We start from the raw sequence: 23773 nt of genomic DNA, 5'->3' as shown, positions 1-23773 counted from the left end.
TTTCCCTGGGAAAGTAAGATCATATCCATTTGCTGTTGTCAATCTTTTAGATACAGATAGTTCTTTATGTCCTTATACTATGAGCCCAGGAAGCCCCAGATATTTATGTCTTTGTTTATTTGTCTATTATGTCCTTTGGCTCTTTGAATATTCTCATAAAATTCCCACAAATACTAGAGCTTTTTCCAGAGCCAGCCAAGAGAGCCCAGGCCTATCTTGCTCACTGGGATTGTACATGATGATGAACAATAATAAATACAATCAATAAATACATGTTGACCATGGATCCTCATCAATACTCTTCTCCCTTCACACTCTTGCTATGCAGAGATGTCTAGAGTTGTGGGGGTCCCCGTCCGCACACACCTCAGCTTTCTTCTCAGGGTGGATAATACCCTTTTCTGTAAGACATACAAAGGCTGGAGGGTGCTGGAGGCTTTCTGTCTCTTCAGAGGTCCAGCAGAAAGAATAGGTGCTGTTGGTTGGGTTCAGGATTGTGAAGGTCCTGGCCGGGGAGGAAAGATGGACAGAAGAAAGTTAGGGGAGATATTGGGAAAAAAAAAATTAAGAAAATATATGTTAAACCCCAGAACTGTCGCAGTCTCCCCATGGGGAACTAGAAATGACCAGAGAACTTCATTGCTACAGAAATAAAAATGCCATCTCACCAGGCATCTAAGGGGTAATGAATAACAGCTCTGGAGTTTGGAGTGATTAACTCTCTCAAGGTCATATGTGTCAAGGGATGTTCTGTGCCAAGGTGGAGGTAAGGGAATTCACATTTATATACACGCTAAAATTTCCCTACTGTCAAAATCGATGCCAACAGAATCTAGCTTCACTCATGTATCAGCTCTCTGATGTTAAATCCCTCCGGATGTCCAGATTGCTTCTAGGCATCAGCATGGGTGGGTTTTTCTGGATTCTGCATCTGAAGTCTTTGGAAGGACTGATTGGCATGAATTCAAATGATACAACTCAGACTCACCGGAGATTCTTCCCGCCTATGCCCACACTGGTGAACTCAATCACACGGGTATTAAGTTCAAGAGGCCCAGCGCCTGGTCCTCGGAGCTCTGGGTTGCGCCGATGACCACTGATGTAGTCCGACTCCTTTAGGTCAAAGTGGCAGAATGGCAGGACACTTCGCCCTTTTGTTATCAAAATAGGGCCTTGTTCTCCAAGTGGGAGGTTGGGGATTCTGAAATGAGAAGGTTATTTTTAATTTTGATTTTTCTATTCTGTTGTCCCTTTCTTAGCTGGTTGGAAAGAACTATTCTGTCCACCAGAATGTGAGTTCCTTGTGAGCAGGGGGCGGGTTTGTCTTGGTCAGCCACACCACATTTTGCCTTGACTGGCACATTCTAAGTAGTAGTATAATAGGCATTAATGAATTTACTGTTAAATGGACTAGTGGGCTGACTCTGAGGAACCTGGATGTAAGTACCCTCTGTGTACTTACATGTGGCTCTAAGTTTTTTCCCCCTATCAGTGGTTATGTAAACAAAGTGCTTACCCTTCGGGTTCACTCCTAGGCATCCAATAGATTATAGAGAAGGACCTGGAAACCCTAACAAAGTTATCCTAAGACCTAAGTGTAGAAGGTGATGCATGTGAACAGCCACAGCCTCAGCCTCATTGAGGAGTTGAGGTGGCCCCAGTGTGGCAGAAGTCTCTCTGGTATAAGATCAGGGGTTCAGGGGGGAACTCTGGCCCTTCAGGTAGGCCTATGCCACCCGAGGGCAAGGCTTACAGAAGCTTCTACAAGGCAGGTGTTTTTTCTGGAAAATTTCCCGGGAGAAGGGACCATGTCTGGTACATGTTTTTGCTTACTTTTTTTTTTTTCTCTCACTGGACACCAGACCAGACCAGGTCCGCCAACCTAATATTCCTTCCCGTCTTTGTTTATTGAGTTGATTGTTGGTCAGGCCTTGCTGCAGGCTCTTTGCTTAAACTAGGTCATTTAGCAGGCCAAATAATTCTACATGATAAGGATTACTGCTTGCAGTTTATATACGAGGCAATGGAGTCTCAGAGAAGACAGAAGGAAGCTTTCCAAAGGGATAGAAGCTGCCGGGCTACAAATTACTCTCCTATTTAGTGGAGTCCTGCAAGTGGCCAGGAAGGGGGAAGTGGGCAGGTGGAAGGGTGGGAGAAGTTGATGGGCGGGGCTTAGACTACATCCTCTTTGTTCTCCGAAGGTAGGCCCTTTTAGACTTCCAGGCTCTGTGAGGCATCTAGGGTAGGGCAGAAGAGGAGGGTGAGGGCAGGAGGCTTGGAGAGCACATCTCCTTACTGGCAGTACAGGGAGCTCTCGAACTCTCCGATGTCCATTGGCGAGAACTTCACTTTGAGCTTCTGAGTCTTTCCTACGGGCACAACGCCTGAGGGGGGTTCCACTGAGAAGGGTGATGGAGACGCTTCGGTCCAGTGGTCCAGGGCGCTGTCCAGGGAGCTGCCCGAGCCCTGACTTAGCTCTTTTTGACTCGAACCTGAGGGAGGATAGAGAAGAGGTGATATTCCACGGTGGTAATGGGATGGGCAGGCCGCTCCCAAGTCCTGAGGGACCTTCTGTGAAATCTGGACTCATGCCTTATAGCAGGTGTATTCCATTGCTGGGCACAAGTAGAAAGGAATCAATTCATACTTCACAGGTGACGCGTGAAAAAACACTTCTATTAATTCTATTAATTACTTCTATTAATTCTTTGAGATTGATTTCCTTTTGGCTCAGGGAGGTCAAGAAAGGGTTTGCAGATATTCTGCAACAGGGAGATGGACTATGAATAGAATTTGTGGCCAATCATTGGTATAACATAGGGATTTACAAAGTGAGAGTCCATGGATAAGGGCCTGTCTAGAATATCTGGGAGTCTCTGCAACTGAAATAACAACGACTGCTTTATATACCTTCTAGGTGCTGGGCCCTTTGCTAGTGCTTCGTGCTATAGTATATCACTACACACTTTGGCAGAGCTTTCTATTTCTTCTGAGAAAATGGCCCATGGTTTTCTTTTAAAAAGACTTATTTTATTTGCACCTGTGTGAGTGCTTTGTCTGCATGTATGTTTGCATACTACATGTATTTCTGATGCCTCAGAGATCAGAAGAGGGTGTCAAGACCCCGTGGGACTGGAGCAACAGACAGTTTTAAGTCACCACGTGGATGCTGGGAACTGAACCTGAGTCTCCTATAAGGGGCACAAGTGCTCTTAACTGCTGGGGTATCTTTCTAGGCCCATGATAGGGTGTTTGTTTGTTTGTTTGTTTTGTGACCTGCAATCTTCCCGAAGGTTCAGAACTAGAAGACAAGATTTGTAGTGATAGATGACACAAGCCATCCCTCTGGAGAGGAAGAGGGCAAGCTACTTATCGCTCAGGTCCATGTGGCTTTGTAAACCCATGAGGCCCATGCTCTGCTGTCCTTAGCTACTCCGAGGCTGCGGGAGTAACGCTGGCCTCTAAGGCTTCTCTGTGAATGGTGACTCAGGTCAGACCCTGGGGTTCACGTGGCCCCGAGTTTACCTTGATGCTCGGGCATGGCAAAACTGACAGCCTTGGAGGCTTCTTCTGAAATCCAGCAGAACTCTAACAGCACCTGTCCTGTGTTAACGAGGTCAAACCTGTGGGTAGATCAAATGCAGATTTTAGAATGGGTTGTCCATACTTTCTGCCCTACCTCAGTATTGGCTGTACTGTTGTGTCACTTCATTTCTTAGGCACATTTTTTTTTATGTCTGAGTTATATCCTGTTGAGCACACACATAAGTATTCATATTTCCTTTATTCATTCTTTGACAGTGGACAGCCAGGCTGACGCTTTGCCTTGGCATCTTGGCTGGGAAGAGGAGTCCACATGGGAGTGCAAACATTCCTCGACATTTTGATTGGACTCCCCTTTGGATGTACACCAGGAGGTGAGCTAGCTGGGACACACAGTAGGTCTACTTTTAGTTTCCTTTCGAGGAACCTCCTTACTGTTCTCTCTAATTCTGTCTTTTTCATCAAAATGGGTAGGACTGAAAGATATCACCCTGAATGAAACAAGCCAGACATGGAAAGACATGTGTGCGTTCTCTCTCGCGTGTGGAAGTCAATACATTTACTCTCAGAGTGGAAGAACTTAGCATGACGATTACTGGAAGCTGGGACAGGTTGGGGGAGGCATGGATAGGGAGACATTGGGTAATAGTAATAAAAAAACAGCACTGGGAGAACAGTAAGAGTGTTCTGCAGTTTATAGAAGCCTATGAGGTAGTTTATGAGGAACTAGAAAGGAGGAATCTGGAGGTTCTAACTCCAGATAAATGTTCAGGGACGGGAATGCTAACTATTCTGCTCCATCCATTACACATCTATCCTGTAAATATGCATCATTATTACATGTTATAAAATACAAAATAAAAGGATTAAAAAAAATACTGCTAGGTATAATGGTGCATGCCTTTAATCTTTAGCACTTGAGAGGCGATGGCAGGCTGGTCTCTGTGAGTCTGAGGCTAGCCTGGTCTACAGGGTGAGCTCCAGGCCAAGGAGGGCCACTTACTGATACTCTGTCTCAAAAAATGTTTGCTGTTATATAGGCTATTATGGATTGGATGGAGCTCAAGATTTTCTGGTCTCAGCCTCCTATAGAGCGAACTATCATGCCTGACTGAGAACCTTTTTAAAAAGCAGTTTTTAAGCAATGTCATTGGAACCCATTCATTTGATGTAATTTTTTTGTTTGGTTTTTTGAGACAGGGTTTCTCTGTGTAGCCCTGGCTGTCCTGGAACTCACTCTGTAGACCAGGCTGGCCTCGAACTCAGAAATCAGCCTGCCTCTGCCTCCCAAGTGCTAGGATTAAAGGCGTGCACCACCACGCCCGGCTCGATGCAATTTTTTTTTAAAAAGATGCAATATATATGTAAAAATGTAAACATGCAGTTGATTAGCCCTTAAAGACAGTTTCCCTAGTTGTGTAGAAGCTCCCAGTGACTCACTCAAACACCCGGGTCTGGTAAACTAGGGTTTCCTTAAAGAACACTTCAGTTGTTTCACACTGATATGAAGCAAAATCCACGTTGGCACTGAACTGGATCCGCAATTCTCGGTAATTGTCTTCTACCACCGAGTGGGCTGGCTCAGGGTCCGTCTCTATGACCTGGAACAAAGACAACCACGCCCTTAGCACTGCAAAGCCAGCCATGCCCAGGGACACTGGGGGACAGCACACTGACTTACCATGGAAAGGCACATGAACCCATACATACAGTTCCAGAAGACATGACTGTCAAATCTCTGATAGCTCTGAATGAAAGAGAAAAACTGGGTAGCAGGTAATTAACCGAGAGGCTCAGGACCATGTGGGCATGAGTTTTGGATCAGATGGACCCTGAAGAAAACAGAAGAACTAGGCATGGTCACGCCTTTAATCCCAACAAGTGGAAGGCAGAGGCAGGTTTGAGACTAGCCTGATCTATATAATGAGTTCCAGGATAGCCAGGGCTATGCAGAGAGACTTTGTCTCAGAAACAAAACCAAAACCAAAACCAAAAAGATAGAGAAAAGATAACCATAGAGTAAAGACCAGGTATTGATTAAATAGAAAACACATTGCAAATGGAGAGGATCAAAAGAATTATTTAGTTGTGAAAGGATTTTAAAACTTCTTTGCTAAGATGGATTAGGAAAAGTGCAAACAAGAAGAATCATTCGTTAAAAGTGTGAATCACCATCAACCCCATCCTTTTAGATGGACATGAAAATTTGGAGGTAGAAGAAAAATAATTTAATAAAATTCATGCAAGAACAAATTTTAAAGACCCATCAAAGTAATTGAACAGTAAAACATCTTAAAGTAGAAGAAACTGAATAAAAATGTTAAAGCAATGCAATAGCTTTATTACTCTTAAAGAAATGAACAGTTGCAAATCTTAGAGAAGACCTAAAAAATAGAAATACCTTTTTAAAATAGGAAGGATGAGTTAATATTATAATTGTCAACTGTTTCCCAAAGACTGTAATCAGTTCCATTACAGGTTTTTGTAATAATTGGCAAATGGATTCAGAAATTATACATTAGAAGAAAGAGAAGGATCAAGAATGGCCAAAAGAGGTCTGGTGAGATGGCTCAGCGGGTAAGAGCACCTGACAGCTCTTCCAAAGGTCCTGAGTTCAAATCCCAGCAACCACATGGTGGCTCACAACCACCCATAACAAGATCTGACGCCCCCTTCTGGAGTGTCTGAAGACAGCTACAGTGTACTTACATAAATAAATAAATAAATCTTTAAAAAAAAGTATATATATATATATAAAAGAATGGCCAAAAGATTTAGAACATAACAATGCAGATGAGGAACTTCCCTCAGACATCAGGTTGATTATGAAGCTATAGAAATTAAGGTAATATAAAACAGGCTCAGGGGTGGACAAGCTGACAGCAGAATGGACAAGATCAGAAATGACCTAGGGACAGATAAAACTGAGCTATGACACAGAGTCCTATCAGAACACTAGGGAACAGAAGGGCTCCAAATTTGGCAAGGGAGTTGTCTCAATGAAAAATATGAAATTAGAGCCTAGTTTCACATCAGACGGAATTTCCAGATGCATCAAAGGCTTAGTTATCAAAAGCCAAGCTCATACTTAAAAAATATCTAGTGAGGTGAATATATTTTGGGGAGGGAATGGTTTCAAAAATAAAATACAAAAATAATAAATGTAACAAAAAAGAAACTGATAGCTTTGATTACATTAAAATTAAGACTTTTTGGGGAGGGGTAGAGAGATGGCTCATTGGTTAAGAGCACTGGCCACTGTCCCAGAGGACCCAGGTTCACTTCCCAACACCCACATGGCAGCTAGCCACTTGTAACCACTCCATCTTCAGTTGATCTGATGGCCCCTCTGGCTTCTGTGGGCAGCATAGGTATGTGGCACACATACGCATATGCTGGCAAAACACCCACATACATAAACTAAAAATAAATGGGATATCTTTTAAAAATTAAGAATAGCCTTTTGTTTATCAAAACATAGAGGGGATGGAGAGATAGCTCAGTCTTTAAGATCATATGTCCCTGTTGCAGAGGACCTGAGTTTGGTTCCTAGCACCCGTGTAGGGCCACTCACAACCACCTGTAACTCTAGCTCCAAAGTTTGCTCTCCGGTGATGTCCTCTTCAGACCACTGAGGACATCTGCACCCATATGTCCATACCTGATTCTCTCATGCATATAGAGTTAAAGTAAAGATAGATCTTAAAAAACAATAACAAAAACTGAGTAAAAAGTCAAGCTTTAGATTTTTTGAGAATGTGTGGACACATAATACAGATGGAATTTCTTAAAGATAAGAAACCTTAAACAAAGGATGAGCGTCATAATTGAAAAATGAGCAGAAGGCACAAAAAAGGCATCCATGTAAGAGGGAACCTATGTGGTCAACCATAATATGAAGTCACATCCAATCTCATCAGTGACTAGAGAAGTACAATCAAGGTTCATCATGAGATAATACCCTAGTTGTTCAAATGATAAAAGCTAGACTGCCATGCCTAAGGCTTTGGGTTTCTCTTTAGTATCCCACAAACCAACCAACCAACCAACCTCCCAAATGTCTGACAAAGTCAAATCAAATGTTGGAAAGGATGTGGCTCACAAGACTCCTTTGTTGTAAAAGTAGAAATCAATATAGCAAGTTTGGAAAACACCGGGACATCAGCTTGGAAGGGCTGGATGTTCACATGATTTAGTGAACATCAGCTTGGATTTAGTGACCCCACTTGTAGAAATGTAAACATGGATGCCAACATACACAGAAATTCTGTCCATAAGAGAACACCTTGAAATAACTTTCAGAGGAAGACAGAAAAAGTCTGGACCGTAAACAACAGTGAAATGCATATACTATTATAGCTCACACAACTATGATCATGTACCATAACCTTAAAAAAAAACAAAACAAAAATAAAACAGTTGAAAACTACAGCTCCACCTCAATCCTTTTAGAATGCTCAGATTAACAACAGTTGATCAAGGTAGTAACGTGGAATCGTGGTTACCTCTAGGAGAGAGACAAAGAGATGGAATGGCCATGGCCAGAACCACACAACATTTGGGGGCCTAGTTTCCTCATTGGGCACGGGCTAGTTTATTATAGAATTAAAAAAAAAAAAGATGCAAGGGACACATATATGCCAAAGATGAGATACCATCATCATGGGAAGTTCTGACTACTCTAGTTCCAGTCACCTGATAGAAGCAGGAAACAACTAAATGACTAGTGATGCCATTTCTGAAGAAGAGGAGGAGGAGGAAAAGGAGGAAGGAGAAGGGAGGAAGAGGAGGAGGAGGAGGAGGAGGAAAAAGAGGAAGAAGATGGAAGAATTTGCTGAACCCTTTACAAAGACTGAAGCTAAACCTTGTCAACTAAGGTGGTGTGTGTCGTTTGTGAGGGTGGTGGGCATGGAAATACTTTGCCATTTTTGAAACCAAAGTCAGATGCAAACCTTTTCTGTTTTTCACAGAGAGACACTAAAATTGAGAGCAGTGGGTACCGAGCATGGCGGGCTGGGTGAAGTCTGTGCTTCCTGTCCCTTGAATACTCGCCTTTCGTTTTGTAGTCAAGGTCAGAGGTGTATTTCGGGGAGCATCCACCCACTTGACTGTGCGCATGCGGTCATCCCAGTCAGGGACCTGGTCTACAGGGAGCTGAAACATGATCTTGGAAAGCTTGCACTTGACGCACATCTTCTTCAGGGTGATGGGTGATTCTGATTTCAAGGTCACCACCACGTCCTTGGAACAGCCAGGGTGGAGATGCCCGATCTAGGGAAAAATGGGGTATTTGTATTTTGGGGAATTCAATCCTAAGGACCTTTGATGCCTGGTAGTGACTCAAAATATATCATCCAGGCTTGTTTGGTAGATTGACTTAAATCCATGTAAGAGATCTTTTGGAATGTTTCCTTAAGGCTAGGCACAGTGTCTCATGGAGGAGCACCAGCACTTGTAAGGGTGAGCGAGGTTTGCCATGAGTTTGAGGCCAGCCAAGGCTACATAATAGATTTTCAGGCACGTCTAGGTTACAGAGTGAGACCTTCTCTCAAAATAAAACACACACACACACACACACACACACACACACACACACACACACACATCATAAGAGCAATAATAATAGTTACCACTCTGTTACTTGTCTCAAGAAGTATCCTCAACTCTTGAGCAATTTTACTAATCCCTACAATATCCTCTGAGAAGTACAGAGCTATCACTCCCCACTTTACAGATTAAAAAAAAACCCTGTAAATTGCTTAAAGTCTTTAACACTAGTGATCTGGGTTTAAGTTCAAGCAGTATGGCTCCAAATGTTACCCACAACCACCTGATACACATTATTATTCATACATATAGGTCGCTCAACACAGTATAGTAGTTTCTAGAAAGTGATCTAATGACCCTTGCCATCTCCAAGACATTTCCAGGGAACCTGGAGGACAAAAATCTCAGTAACATCCTGAGATACCACTTGATTCTTATACATTCCTTTTCTTATGAGTGACAATGCAACCTCCTAGAAGTTAAAGATGACAGTGCATAGTTAGACTGAATAGAACGAGCAGAGAGCAGAAGCCATATGACCTTATTCAGTTATATGGCAAAGATGTATAAAGACATAAAATGGCTGGTGTGATGGTGCACACCCATTACACAAGCCTGGGACAGGAGGATAAGAAGCTCAAGGTTAGCCAGGCATGGTGGCACACACCTTTAATCCCAGTACTCAGGAGGCAGAGGCAGGCGGATTTCTGAGTTCAAGGTCAGCCTGGTCTACAAAGTGAGTTCCAGGACAGCCAGGGCTATACAGAGAAACCCTGTCTCAAAAAAACCAAAAAAAAAAAAAAGCTCAAGGCTAGCCTGGGATACACAAGAGACCCTATTTTCCCCCCTAAGGTAGGGTTTCTCTTTGTAACAGCCCTGGTTGCCTGGAACTTGCTCTGTAGACCAGGCTGGTCCTGAACCCACAAAGATTTGCCAGTGTCTGGTTCCTGCCTCTGCCTCCTGAGATTAAAGGCTTGCACTACTGTGTTCTTGCAGGAAACTCTATCTTAACAAGAAAGATGAAATGATTCTACACTGACCACATACATTTTTGAAAATATAGTTTTTAAAAATAAAATATGGTATTTTATTTTATTTTATTTTATTTTTCGAGACAGGGTTTCTCTGTGTAGCCCTGGCTGCCTGGAACTCAGTCTGTAGACCAGGCTGGCCTTGAACTCAGAAATCCACCCGCCTCTGCCTCCCACGTGCTGGGATTAAAGGCATGCGCCACCACTGCCTGGAAAACTATGGTATTTTAATTAAAAGATAGTTGGCTTATTGCACTTTAAAACAAATATGTTTAAAAATATGGCTAAGACCACTGTCTGCTCTTTCATAGGTCCTGAGTTCAATTCCCAGCTATCACATGGTGGCTCACAACCATCTGTAATGGGATCTGATGCCCTCTTCTGGGGTGCAGTTATACATGTAGATAGAGTGCTTGTATACATAAAAATAAATTTTAAAAATCATTAAAAAATGTTTTAAAATATTCCTAATTTGGGGTCCTGGAGAGATGGCTCAGTAGTTAAGAGCACTGGTCGCTCTTCCAGAGTATGCAGGTTTGTTCCAAGCAGGCACATGGCAGCTCACAACCAGATCCAGGGGATCTGATATCCTCTTCTGGTCTCTGTGGGTACTGGGCATACATTTGGTGCATAGACATGCATGTAGTCAAAACATCATACCCATACAAATACAAAATAAGTATAAATCTAAACACATTCCTACTTTTAATTTCTAATAGGTTAAGCATCAATAATTGTAATTCCTATGGACAAAAGTTCTTTGAGGGTTCTTAACAATGCTTAAGAGTATGGAGGAAGCCTGGGACGGAAAAGTTTTAAATTGCTCAAATATACAAGATGTAAAGGAGATCCCATTTGGTTTGTGGAATAAAATGATTTGTAATCCATTGTAGATAAAGATGTATGTACATACACCATCAGCATAATCACTGTTCACATGATAATCCTCTGGCAGAGAAGACAGCGACATCTTCTCTCTTTCCCCTGGACAGTGAAGGCGTCTGACAGCTTTAGATTGCTCAAGATAAATGCATGCGATTCTATGTGCATATGGGTGTGCACAAACGTAAGCCAACTGCTGGAAGCCTGGCTCTGCCTTTGACAACATCAATTATCCACTCGCATCCATTATATGCTTCCTGAATCCTCATAGGTCAAATGTTGATAACAAAGATGAAAGGAATTTAACAAGGCTTTGGAACTGGGTCTGGCAGAGTTAGTTTTCTGTAGCTACTCCCCAGGGTTAGATCTGGGCTTCAGCTGGTGTTGGAATCAACCAGGAGCCTAGGCTGGCCTGGGACTCTGAAGAAAGAAATCAAAGAAGATCTCAGAAGATGGAAAGATCTTCCATGCTCATGGATTAGCAGGACTAACATAGTCAAAGTGGCCATCCTGCCAAAAGCAATCTACAGATTCAATGCAATCCCCATCAAAATTCCAACCCAATTCTTCACAGAGTTAGAAAGGGCGATTTGCAAATTCATCTGNAATAATAAAAAACCTAGGATAGCAAAAACCATTCTCAACAATAAAAGAACTTCTGGTGGAATCACCATGCCTGACCTTAAGCTGTACTACAGAGGGGAGGTTTCTTAGTTCGAGATGTATGCATCCCGTTCCACGTATCCACAGGATGGAGTGACAATCACATTGGACTTGGCTTAGGCAAAAGGGGGACTGGGACCCATTGAGTGATGTTTGCTTACCTGTGGGGAGAAGGACAGTGTAGCTAAAAGGGGCCACTCGAAGCGAATCACATTCACTTGGCTGTGGTTGGTGATGGTGAAGCTCACATTGTAGCTGATTCCAATGTGACAGTGCCCAAACTGGATGTGTTCCATCAGGGCAGCTAGGGGTCAGAAGCAGAAGGCTGGTAAGTGGTTCCTGGCCTCTCAGAAGAGTTTGCTATCTAATGGAGGCATGTCCTGATACACATTCCTACCTTATGCACATTTCGCTCTTTCTTTGGATAATTACATAGGAAAAACCTTATATTCTTGGGTAGAAGGATCTGCCTCTAAGGGGTATCCATCCATCCATCCATCCATCCATCCATCCATCCATCCATCCATCCATCTTCCCACCCACCCATATATCAGTTCTATCTGTACACTGACCTTGGCTCTTGCGTTTGTTCAAGAGAAAATAAAGATTCTAATGTCATTTGTTTCATGAGATAATACAATGAAATGTTAAGACTGCCAGATAAGATATAGGATTCTCAATTAAATTAGAATTATAGACAAACAATAAGTAATTTATTTTTGATAAATATGTCCCATACAATACTTTGGGGACATACATATACTAAAAGTTATTGTTTATCTGGGACTTAATTTTTCTTTGGAATACCTGAATTCATGTTTGCTAAACTTGAAAACCCTCTAATAGATATGGAATCTCTAAACTTGGATTACTGCTAGCTTCTATTTGGCCCCTGACAAGAATGATGCCATTGTATAGCTTCAAACAGGAGTAAAACACTGATTACAGAAAAAGTGTTGATTTCAGCCCCTGATTGTACATTCTGGGACTGTAATTAAGCTCCTGGGGAAACTTTGAAGATGAATTTACAGTTCACTTTAAAGCAACCAGTCATATGGTTACAGTACTTAGCCAATGCTTTTTGGCAATCATTATAATGTAAAATGTTTCCTTCCCAGGGTACCGTCAAATGGAAGGTTCAGTGGTTGAGAGACTGCAGAGAGCCATGTCTTAAGCTTTAATATGCATGTGATCATCCAGGGATCTGGTTAAAATGTGGGTTATAATCTTGCAAGTTGGGGCGGGTCTGAAATTCTCATTTCTGACAAGAACCTAGGAGATGCTGATATTGTAGGCTGCTGGCCTGCTCACCAAGCAGTCAGGCTGTGAGGAGGAGGGCACAAACCCATCCCTCTCCAGTGAGATGAGTCCACCATTGCACTTAGAAAGCCTGTTTCAGATGAAACCCTCAGTGCCAACACAAGCTAGCTACAAGACAGAGGCAGGAGGACTACAGGGAAGCACAGGTTCGCTAAAGAACTGAGCAGGAACGTCAGCATCTAACTGTATGTTCCTTAAAGATGGCAAAGGCTTTCTTATTAATCTGCAGGTCTAGGGCTCAGTGTAGTGCTTGGCATTTGCACTTGGCGCTAAGTAAGAGTTCACTGCGTGAGTGCACACACAAATGAAGGGTACAAAGAGTGACTGAGCCTGGTGTGGCAGACAGAGCTCCTACTGATCAAGGGAATGACTGGAGTCAACAGCTGTCAAGACTGCACTTCTCCCACCTGTCACCAAGTCCTCCATGGTGCTCTCCTCAGCGATCTCTATGACCTCAGACTTATCCGAGCTCTCCTGGCTGGTGGAACTCATCAGCCCATGGATGTTGTCCAGGGTGATGTCGTCCTCGTAGCTTTCTCCAACCAGGTGGATCATTGTCTCCTCATACTGGTTGTTGATCACTGATAAGTGGATGGTGCCCGTCATTCTCCCAATCTTATTGGAGTGGAAAAAGACATCAAATTCAGCTGTGTCTCCAGGAGAAACAACCAGGGAGGCCGTGTGGGCTTTCTTGACTGTAAAGCAAAGACCAAAGTTAGGATTTAGAAGAAGGCATCTCTGGGAGGACCGAGGTTGGAAGGAAAGCAGTCCCTCTGCGGGGAACGAGCTTTGGCTTCTGGTGATGTGACTGAGTACCAACTGTGGCTTGGCCCTGAGAGGTCCCTGGTCAAACAGCTTCTGAATTCTCCATCGTCCTACTGAGGCGCCTGCTCCCTCCACTCACCTTTTTCGTTCGGTTTATTTTCCTCCATGATGTAGATGTAGGAGGTGGTGGGTCTCCCTTTCAGAGAGAAGACTCCTAGTTGGTCCCGCAGGTCCACATGGAGCTGGAAAGAAGGAAGTAGGATTGATCGTTGAGCTTACAGGCTGCTCGAGAATTTGAGTCTGGGTCACAATACAGTGCTGCATTTTGGGTGGCAAGAATGTTCAAAGTCATTATACTCAGTATTCACTTTTTATTTTCTCCATTTTTGCCTGGTATGTGTGTGTTCTCATGTGTGTGGGTATACACGTATGTGGAGGTGTGCATGCATGTGGAGGCTTTATGTTGACAGTGTGCCTTCCTCAATAGGTCTCCTCTTTATATATAAGCAGGGTTTCTTGCTGAACCTGAACTCACTGATTCAGACTTGACTGGCTAGTCTCTGCCTGGTGAGTGCTGGGATTGAGGTGACTGCCACCTCCTGTCCTGCTTTTACATGGGCTCGGGGGGGGGGGGAGTCTGTACTTTGTACTTCATATGTGTGTGTTTACCCACTGAACCATATCTCTAGCTCATGGTCTTGAGAGACTTAAGAGATATATGTAGTAGACATTAGACCCGGATAGAAAAATGAGCATTTGGTTAGGATCCATTCTTAGTATCTAAGTTAGGAGCTGGAAGCCCAAAGGTGATAGGTGACCTTCCGGACTATGCAGTTAGACAGTGTCAAGGCGGGGGGGGGGCTGTTAATGCTTCTGTTATACAGAGAGGCAATGGAAAGGTGTATCTAGACTAATGAAAGGAAAGTGAATACCTACAGTTCTATGAAGCATTGCACAGCTATGACTTCTGGGAAACCAGCATTTCCTAGGTGCTGCACATTTGCTAGAGTCATGGTAAATATCCTAGCAAGATGACAGGAAAAAAGCCAACCCAGACCGACTCTGGTCCACTGGGAAGTAGGGAGGGTTAAAAGTCAGACATTTGATTTTAGGTGTGAGAAATCTGATATATTTTTTGAAAGTAGCGTTGCTGACTATAAAGAATAAGAGAAGGAAGGTACAGAGCCACTGTACTGCAAGCAGATATTATGGTATTTGGAAATAACCATAAGGGGAAACTCAGTGGAGGGGAACCAAGATCGCTCAGTGGGTTAAGACACTTGCTGTTCGGGGCCGGAGAGATGGCTCAGTGGGTAAGAGCACCGACTGACTGCTCTTCTGAAGGTCCTGAGTTCAAATCCCAGCAACCACATGGTGGCTCACAACCATCCGTAATGAGATCTGANGCCCTCTTCTGGAGTGTCTGAAGACAGCTACAGTGTACTTACATATAATAAATAGATAAATATTTAAAAAAAAAAAAAAGACACTTGCTGTTCAGCCTAGCAGCCTGAGTTCCTTTCCAGGGGCCCACAGGGTGGAAGGAGAGAATTGACTGCCGTGGTAATCCTTGGGCCTCTACACTCTTGTGTAGGCACACGTACACACAAAATAATAAATAAATGTCAAAAAGAGAAACTATAGAAAGGAACTTACTAATATTTTAGGAACGTTGAGATAGAAATCTAAATGAAGAATCCCACGTTACCCCCAGTGGATAGTTATTCTGAAACCAGGAATTCTCCCCTAGACAACTCATAGTCTTTAATTTTGATTCCAGTGAGATTAAAACTTTTCTGGATGTATTTTATTATATGTAAGTGGGTGTGTGCCTACATGTATGTCTGAGCACTATGCCTGCTGAGTCCAGGGATGTTGGATTCCCTGGAACTGGAGTTACAGATGGTTTTGAGCCACCATGTGGGTTCTGGGAACCAAACCCAGGTCCTCTGCAAGAGCAGCCAGTGCTCTTAACCATTGTGCCATCTCTGCAGCTCCTTCCAATGAGATTTTAAATGGAACTTTAAAAAATGATTCTTAAGCTCACATATGAGCTGAATCTACAAAGATTCTTAAGGAAAGTTAAAAACAAACAAACAAACAAACAAACCAGGTAGTTGGTAGCAGGACCTCACTCAACTATACAAGAAGACAGTGATTTTTAATCTGAGGGTTGTGACCCATTTTGGGGTCTCATGACCTTTTCACGGGGTTTACCTAAGACTGGGAAAACAGATATTTACATTATGATTTACAACAGTAGAAAAATTACAGTTATGAAGTGGCAACAAAAATAATTTTATGGTTGGGGGATCACGACAACACGAGGAACTCTGTTAAGGGGTTGCAGCCTCAGGAGAGTTGAGAGTCACTGCTGTAGAAACATTTATACCACAATGAAGACCATGCAGGGTCGTGCCACCGTAATGTTCCTTCTCGCCATGGGCCTAAAATCGACAGAAGCCAGGACTGTGGTCCTAAAACCTCAGAAACTGGGAGGCAGAAATAAGGCAGCATGGTCTGACCAGTGTCACCCCAGCTAACCATCTATGTCACCCTTAGCTGTCACCCCAGGTAACCGTCTCTGTCACCCTCAGCTGTTACCTGTGCAGGGATGGTGCCGTTGTTCTTAAGGATGAGAGGCAGTTTCTCTGAATGACCAAGCAGAAGCCTCTTAAACAGGAGCAAGGGGTTTCCGTGTTGGTTATATAGAGTTGGCCGGATGACAGTCACTCGAGGGAGAGTCCCCTCGCCAATAATATCAAACACAAGACCTCGGCTTCTTGCTATGTTGCTGCAGGGGACAGGAAGAGCAAGCAAGGTGGCTGAAACTGACCAGGTGGGGATACTTTCCTACACAGCATGTACACTGTTGTTCTGCCACAGGAGGAGGAGGAGGAGGAGGAGGAGGAGGAAGAGGAGGTGGTGGTAGTGGTACCTAGGCAGGCCATCCAAAGTGGCCTCAAAGATGCACTGGTAGGTCTGCATGGTCTGTGGTGTGAACAGCACTGTGGCGAAGGCATGTGAGCGACTCCCAATGCACATCTTGCTGGGTTCTACGTCAAAGATGTCAGTGATGCGGTTGGCTGCCTGTGGAAGGGAGATGGGGTTGGGTACTTTGCATCTCTGCTGGGGCTGACTGCTGATCTCTCTGCCCTGCTGTGAACTCTCCTAGACAAGCTCAATTACCTGCTGAGTCACAGGTCCTGGACAGAGTGGCCCGGAGTCTGAGGACTTACATCTAGGCGGCATCTGGCTGTACTTGGCTAGACCATGAACTCTGACTCAAATAGACAAACCAAGCCATGAGGAAAATGGCTTTAGTATAATCTGACCCAGAGAACGGGGGCAGTTTTGAGCTCAACAGACCTCTGAAATGGGAACTCATTATTTGAATATGAATCAAGTTTGGCTTTAATTCTAGCTGTATAGGCTCAGGATTAAGGGGAAAAAATTTAAGCTTTTCAGAGCCTCGGTTTCCCTAACTGTAAAACAGAGACAACAACCAAGTCTGAACAATAAATAGAAAATCACTAAGCATACTGCTTATCGCCCAGGAAGGCTGCAGCACACACTCTTACACCTGGAGTCTGGCACTTCCCACCCACATCTCCCTGACCAGAAGAATGGGAGACTGGAGACTGGAGGCTGATCTGCCTGTAGCTGATGCTCATCGTGGCCTTCTCTTCCAGTGCTTCTATCTATCAGTTACGCAGTGAGTTCAGACAAATTTGGACAGACAAATGAGTTGCCCATTAGTATGTACCAGCTTAGTACAAAGGTATGCACAGGACACACAAACACACACACTCCCTGGCCTAAGGTACATGGCCTTGCGACCTCACAGAACTTCTAATAAAGCCCGAGAGCCTCATGGTTCACACCTAGGTGTAGGGGCTGACAGCAGGACCTTCCCAGAGCTCCTTCCCTGGCATTGTACCAACCACAGAGGGCCGGGGTGACAGAAGTGCCTACCTTGTTGGAGATGGGCTTGACGACAATGTTGATGTCACAGGAGATCTTTCCCACGTTGCTGATCTTGAACCGAGCCTTGGCTTGATGACCCACCAGGACATTGCAGAAGATGAACTTGTTCTCATCCTCCACGAACAGCCCCCCACTCTGTATGGTCTGTAGGATGTGGTACAGGTTGGGGCTGGTGCAGATCTGATGCTCCTCAAATATCAAGATGTTGTTGTCGGTCACAAAGGCTAGGGAATGAAGGGGAGAATGTGAGGCTGCCTGGCTGCCAGGATCCTGGTTTCCTGTCATGCTAATTTGGATTAAAAACCTTAAAATATTACCCCCCCCGTGTGTGTGTGTGTGTGTGTGTGTGTGTGAGAGAGAGAGAGAGAGAGAGAGAGAGAGAGAGAGAGAGAGAGAGAGAGAGTGTTAGTTCAAATGTGGAGTTCATAGGACAACTTGCTCCTGCAATAGGAGTCTACTCTTTCCCACCGTGTGGATTCTATGGATTGTAATGTAATTGGGTCATTTGTTTTGGGGGCAAGAACCCTTACCTTCTGAGCCATCTTGCCATTTCAGGATATTTGGGTTTTGAAAAAGGAAACTCACAGGCTAGGGATACAACTCAATGATACAGTACTTGCCTATTGTACAGAAGGCCCTGAGTTATATTTCTTGTATTGCAAATACAAATAAACAATGCTAATCAAAAGCAAGTGTCATGGAGGACAGATAGGCAAGTCCACACACCAGTATGTAAATGACAGATTGGACAAAATCTGTTGGCTTCCTCTTTTACACTATCTCTTCTGGTCGATCCATCTCTATCAGCCTTTTCCTTCCATTGGCAAAGAATGGTGAGAACCAAGAGAGGGGAGAGTTGGCTTATAATGGTTTGAGGCTCTAGGGAGCTTAGAGCTCTAGCTGGGTTAAATGGTCAGTATGCTGTCTACAAGAAGTGACCCGAGTATGAGCAGGCTCGATGCTCCTCAATCTTGGGCCACATCTCATGCCAGCTCATTCCTCAGAGAGCCCCGCTCAATGGGGGAATCTAGGAACAGACCCAGGAAGGCTAAGCATTTGGAGAAGCAATTCTCTCCTACATGTGCTAAGGCTTTCAGGAAAGATATGGCTGAAGACCCTAGAAGATGCTCTAAGGTTCCAGACGAAGCGACCCTCTGTGTCTGCTGGAAATCTCGAGAGAGGGATTTTCCTGCAGTGGGGTGGGCTGGCCGGCCAGTCCAAGTTGCAGCACCTGGCAGACATGCTTCGGCAAGCAGAGTGTAAGGGATGCCGGCAGGATTTTCTCTAGGGTCTCGGTCAGAGATATCGATGGCCAGAAACTCTTCACACCTCCCCACAGGGTCTGCAAAACACTCAACGGTGATCATCTGCTGTCCTCCAGAAGGGATGGAGCCAAATCCCGGGTATACAGTGAACATGCCATGGGTGAAGCGGGCCTGCAGGACAAAGGTGGAAAGGAAAGGGTGGAAGGAACCGAAGTGGATAACAGAGTAGGACTTTCCAAAGGAGCCAAAAGACGATGAAATGGGGGAATGGCGGTGCCTCTCTCAGTTGGTGGCATCTCTTCTCCCCTTTGCCTAGAGGCAGAGGCCCGGGATGTTCATGCTGGATGGGTTTTCAGTATGTCCTTATCTGTACTTCCCTTCTGATCAGACATGGAGGAAGCAGATAATGTATACATCATACAGTACTTATCTAGATGGGGAGGGGAATCTCAAAGCAGTGGGGCTGGGGTGGGGCACAGAATGGAATAGTGGTTGAGATGAAGATTTTTGAGTAACACTATAGGTTTGAATGATAGTGGCCCTCGTAGGAGCATATATTTGAATAAACATGTGGTCCTTAGTTGGTAGAACTCTTTGGGGGAAAGAATTAGGAGGTGCAGCCTGGTTGGAAGAGGTGTGTCACTGGGGGGGGGTGACCTTAAGGTTTTATTTATTTTTTATAATTTTTTTTTAAGATTTATTTATTATCTATAAGTACACTATAGCTGTCTTCAGACACTCCAGAAGAGGGCATCAGATCTTGTTACGGATGGTTATGAGCCACCATGTGGTTGCTGGGATTTGAACTCAGGACCTTCAGAAGAGCAGTCGGGTGCTCTTACCCACTGAGCCATCTCACCAGCCCCGACCTTATGGTTTTAAAAGCCCTCATCAAGCCTGGTCTCACTCTCTGCCTCTGATCTGTGGATGGGGGATGTAAGCTCTCACCTACTCCTCCAGTGCCATGCCCGCCTATCTGCCACCACACTTCCTGCTATGATGACCATGGACTAACCTTTTGGAACTGTAAGCAACCTCTTCCCCCCCCCCCCCATTAAATGTTTTTTTCTATGAGCTGACTTGGTCACGGTGTCTCTTCACAGCAATAGAACAGCAACAGACAATCTGGGGTTTGAACTCGATCCCCAAATATCTTGTTTGGCCTTTGAAAAATGATTTCACCAAGTCTCGGCTCGTGTACCTATAAATGTTCCTTGCCTGATGGGTCAATGGAAGGTTAAATGAGAGAATAGTCACGAGGCATGTACTGTAGCATGCAGTACAGACTGACAGGGTTCCCATGGGAATATACATACATACATACATACATACACACTGTATATGGCATGTAGTGCAGAATTAGTGCTAAAATGGAAAGAATGTCACTATAAGAGGCTTCTTGAATGTCCCTGAAGACACCAGCTCTCCACTCCCCCCCCCCCACTAGTATAGTTCTCAAGATAACTGTAGCATATACTTGGAACACAATGTCCTGTGAGAGAGAGAAAGATTGTCTTGGATAAACCAGTTTCTGTCCTTACATTTATATATGTTCTGTAGTGCTTTAGCTCAGAGACCCAAGTTTCTTCTGGGGCTGAAAACCCAGAGCAGAATGAATTTGGGGATTGCAGTGTGAGGTTGGTATGCACATGTGAGACTCCGCTGCCTTGGGCAGCTTCTGGGATCTTAGAGGATTGGACCCAGATACATTAGCCATGGTTTCTTTGCTGTGTGAGTGATGTTTTGCATGCTGTGGGCCGAGAGTGTCCAATCTCACTGGGCCCATACTCTGGCAGCTGGGTCTCCTGCTAGATCTAGGAACCCCAGCAGGCGCTGGTGAAGTGGTTAGAATTCCCTTGCCAGGTGTGGTAACTGTGTGATGTTGGGGAGATGCTTATAATCCTTCCCTGGGACTGACAACCAGTACACAACACGCCCCGCAGGGGGAATAACTTCAGAGCATCACCACACACATAGCATATGTTCCTGGTTCCTAGGCTCATCTGTACTCTCGATAAGCTTCACAAAGCCGCACGATGGCAGGTGATCTGACTTCTGATGTCTTGATGCCTCTGTTGTGCATCTTGGAATCTAGCACAGGAGCTGCGTACTGGTACGGGACAACTTTCAACCAAATTCCACTGTACTTGCCTGTGGAGATGCGGTTTTCTTACTTATCCCCACTCTCACCCCCTCCAAATCTCTTTTGCTGTGCTCCACAGAACCACTGCATCAGGGCATGATTTAGCCTGCATGGAAGGTTCTAGAGACTTAACTGGGTTGCTACCTACTGAAAATCTGTCATGCGCTGGGAGCTGGACCTGAGCCCTGGAGATTCCCAGATAAGACATCTGGACAGAGAAGGCTTTCTCTCTAGTATCTGTTTTCTCTAAACAAACAACTCTTGATTTAAAACTGTCTGAAGAGTTAAGGCAGTAGGGATTCAGTGAAGGTTTTTTTTTAAGCAGGAGAGGATACCCAAATGAAAGGTTTTCACACCGCAGCTCAAAAAAGCAAGGATTTCAATGTAATTCAACATTCCAGCCACAGAACAGTCTGGGGCTGGAGAGATGGCTTGGTGGTTAGGGTCATGGACTACTCTAGCAAAGGAGCTGAGTTTGGCTCTCGGAATTCCCATCAGGTAGCTTACAACTGCCTTGTGGTGGTCTGAGTGAAATGGCCCTCGTAGGCTCATAAGGAGTGGTATTATTGGAGATGTGGCCTTTTTGGAGGAAGTGTGCCACTGGAGGTGGGCTCTGAGGTCTCAGAAGCTCAAGCCATGCCTAGTGGCCGACTGTGTCTTCCTGTTACCTGCAGACCTATATGTAGAGCTCTCAGCTCCTTCTCCAGCACCATGTCTTCCTGCATGCCGCCATGCTTCCTGCTGTGATGATAATGGACCACACCTCTGAAACTGTAAGCTAGCCTCAATCAAATGGTTTCCTTCATAAGAGTTGCTGTGGTTGTCATGTCACAGGGATTAAACCCTAAGATATGCCTGTTAACTGTAACCTCATGGGACCTGATGCCGTCTGTCTCTGGCTTCATCAGTACCTGCACTCATGTGCACAAATCCAAAATATATACAAAATTTTAAAAAAAGGAAAGTATAGGAGAAAAGCGTTTGCTGTGTTTCTGTGACACACCTGGTTTGCTATGTTCACGTCTTTCTGGACTGTGTCTGAGAACTTGGCCAGTTTAGTTGCTCCAGGCTTGTAGAAGCTCTCACTCTCTCGGGTTCTTCCATGTCTCATGTGGCTGGCTCTGATCAGAGAAGCAAGAGTACAGCTTCAGATTTTGATGAGGACATGAGAAACTGCTTGAGGTCCTTTCTTCTAGGATGTGGGGATAAGAGAGGGCTTTCCTTTGTCTAGGAAGGGACCAGGGTGGCATTGAAGCCTTGAATTCATAGGATAATTATTAAGAAAGTGGCATGGGGTAATCATACTTGTGAAGTATGAATCATAAGGATTTAAAAAATGACTTCAAGCAAACTCCATGTGTTAAAAGGTTTGGTCCCCAAGACAACACCAGTGGGAGATTCTTAGTTCACTGATACTCCCTTCAAAGGGATTGTAGGTCCCTAGCCCCTCCCTTTCCCTTTTGCTTCCTGGTCTGAGAGGAACAGTTTTTCTCTGTTGTTTACACTGGTCAGACTCAACTGAAGTCATGGTCTGGACTTCCAGAACTAGGAGCCCAAACAACCCTTTTTTTTCTTGTGAATTTATTATTTGAGGTCTTTTGTCACAGTGACGGAAATCTGGCTAACAACAGCAACGATAGCATCACCCCCCCACCCCCACCCCCCACTTTTACCTAGGACTAGAGAGATGACTCAGTGGTCAAGAGCACCAGCTTCTCTTCCAGAGGACCTGGGTTTAATTCCTAGCACCCACATGGCAGCAAATTGTCTGTAACTCCAGTTCCAGGGGCTCTGACACCCTCACACAGGCAAAATGCCAATGTACATTAAATAAATAAATCTTAAAAAAAATAAAGTCTTTCATCTGACTTTATTTTATGCATGAAGTGATATTTTTTGTCTCTATTATTCATGTTTGTAGCCATGGTATGTATAAGGGCTAGTGTAAACAGTAGCTAGATATAAGTTTTAGAAACTTACTTCACTTGAAATCAATGTAGCCAATTGTTTGCTTTTCAGAGACTACTGTACCTAGAGTGTGCAACTGTATTTGAGGCACATCAGAACTATTTTGAAAACCATGTGTATTCATTCACTTGTCTGATGACCGGGACACGTCTGAGGTTCAACCCCCTTGTGTGTTTTGCATGAATCAGTGCAAGCTAATGTGAAAAATAATTCAGTAAATAAATACATTAAAAATATATTTAAAAAAAAAACTTTATGTGCACAGATGTTTTGCTTGCATGTATGTATGTACACCGTGTGTGTGCCTGGTGCCCATGCATGACAGAAGGAGTTTTGGAACTGGAACTGAAGTTATATGGAGTTGTGGGCCACCATGTGGGTGCTGGGAGCTGAACCCCAGTCCTCTGTCTCCAGCCTACAAATGAGAATAACTTAAAGTACTAAGTGTACTAACCAGAAGCACTACTAAGTCACTACGAAAGGAACTGTGAGGAGGTGGAAATTAAATTTGGAAGAAAGAAATTTTAGGCAGTTTAATCCCAAATTTCTTTTTTTTTAATTTTTATTTATTTATTATATGTAAGTACACTGTAGCTGTCTTCAGACACTCCAGAAGAGGGAGTCAGATCTTGTTACGGATGGTTGTGAGCTACCATGTG

General features: G+C 44.2%; 1 protein-coding gene across 1 annotated transcript in view; it reads right to left on the bottom strand.

The window, feature by feature from the left end:
- Hydin (HYDIN axonemal central pair apparatus protein) overlaps positions 1-23773 on the bottom strand; it is a 347979-nt gene that overhangs the window by 27327 nt on the left and 296879 nt on the right. The window contains 14 exon segments of the mRNA XM_021220225.1: positions 367-505; positions 989-1201; positions 2297-2492; positions 3526-3623; positions 4984-5144; positions 8596-8814; positions 11828-11970; positions 13394-13681; positions 13891-13993; positions 16356-16545; positions 16690-16841; positions 17727-17962; positions 18970-19174; positions 22150-22267. Of these exon segments, the coding sequence (XP_021075884.1) occupies positions 367-505; positions 989-1201; positions 2297-2492; positions 3526-3623; positions 4984-5144; positions 8596-8814; positions 11828-11970; positions 13394-13681; positions 13891-13993; positions 16356-16545; positions 16690-16841; positions 17727-17962; positions 18970-19174; positions 22150-22267 (2461 nt within the window).

The sequence above is a fragment of the Mus pahari genome, chromosome 20, assembly GCF_900095145.1.
Source record: "Mus pahari chromosome 20, PAHARI_EIJ_v1.1, whole genome shotgun sequence".
Classification (NCBI taxonomy): Eukaryota; Metazoa; Chordata; class Mammalia; order Rodentia; family Muridae; genus Mus; species Mus pahari.
The sequence above is the reverse complement of the archived record's forward strand: the minus strand, read 5'-3'. Positions and strand labels throughout refer to the sequence as shown.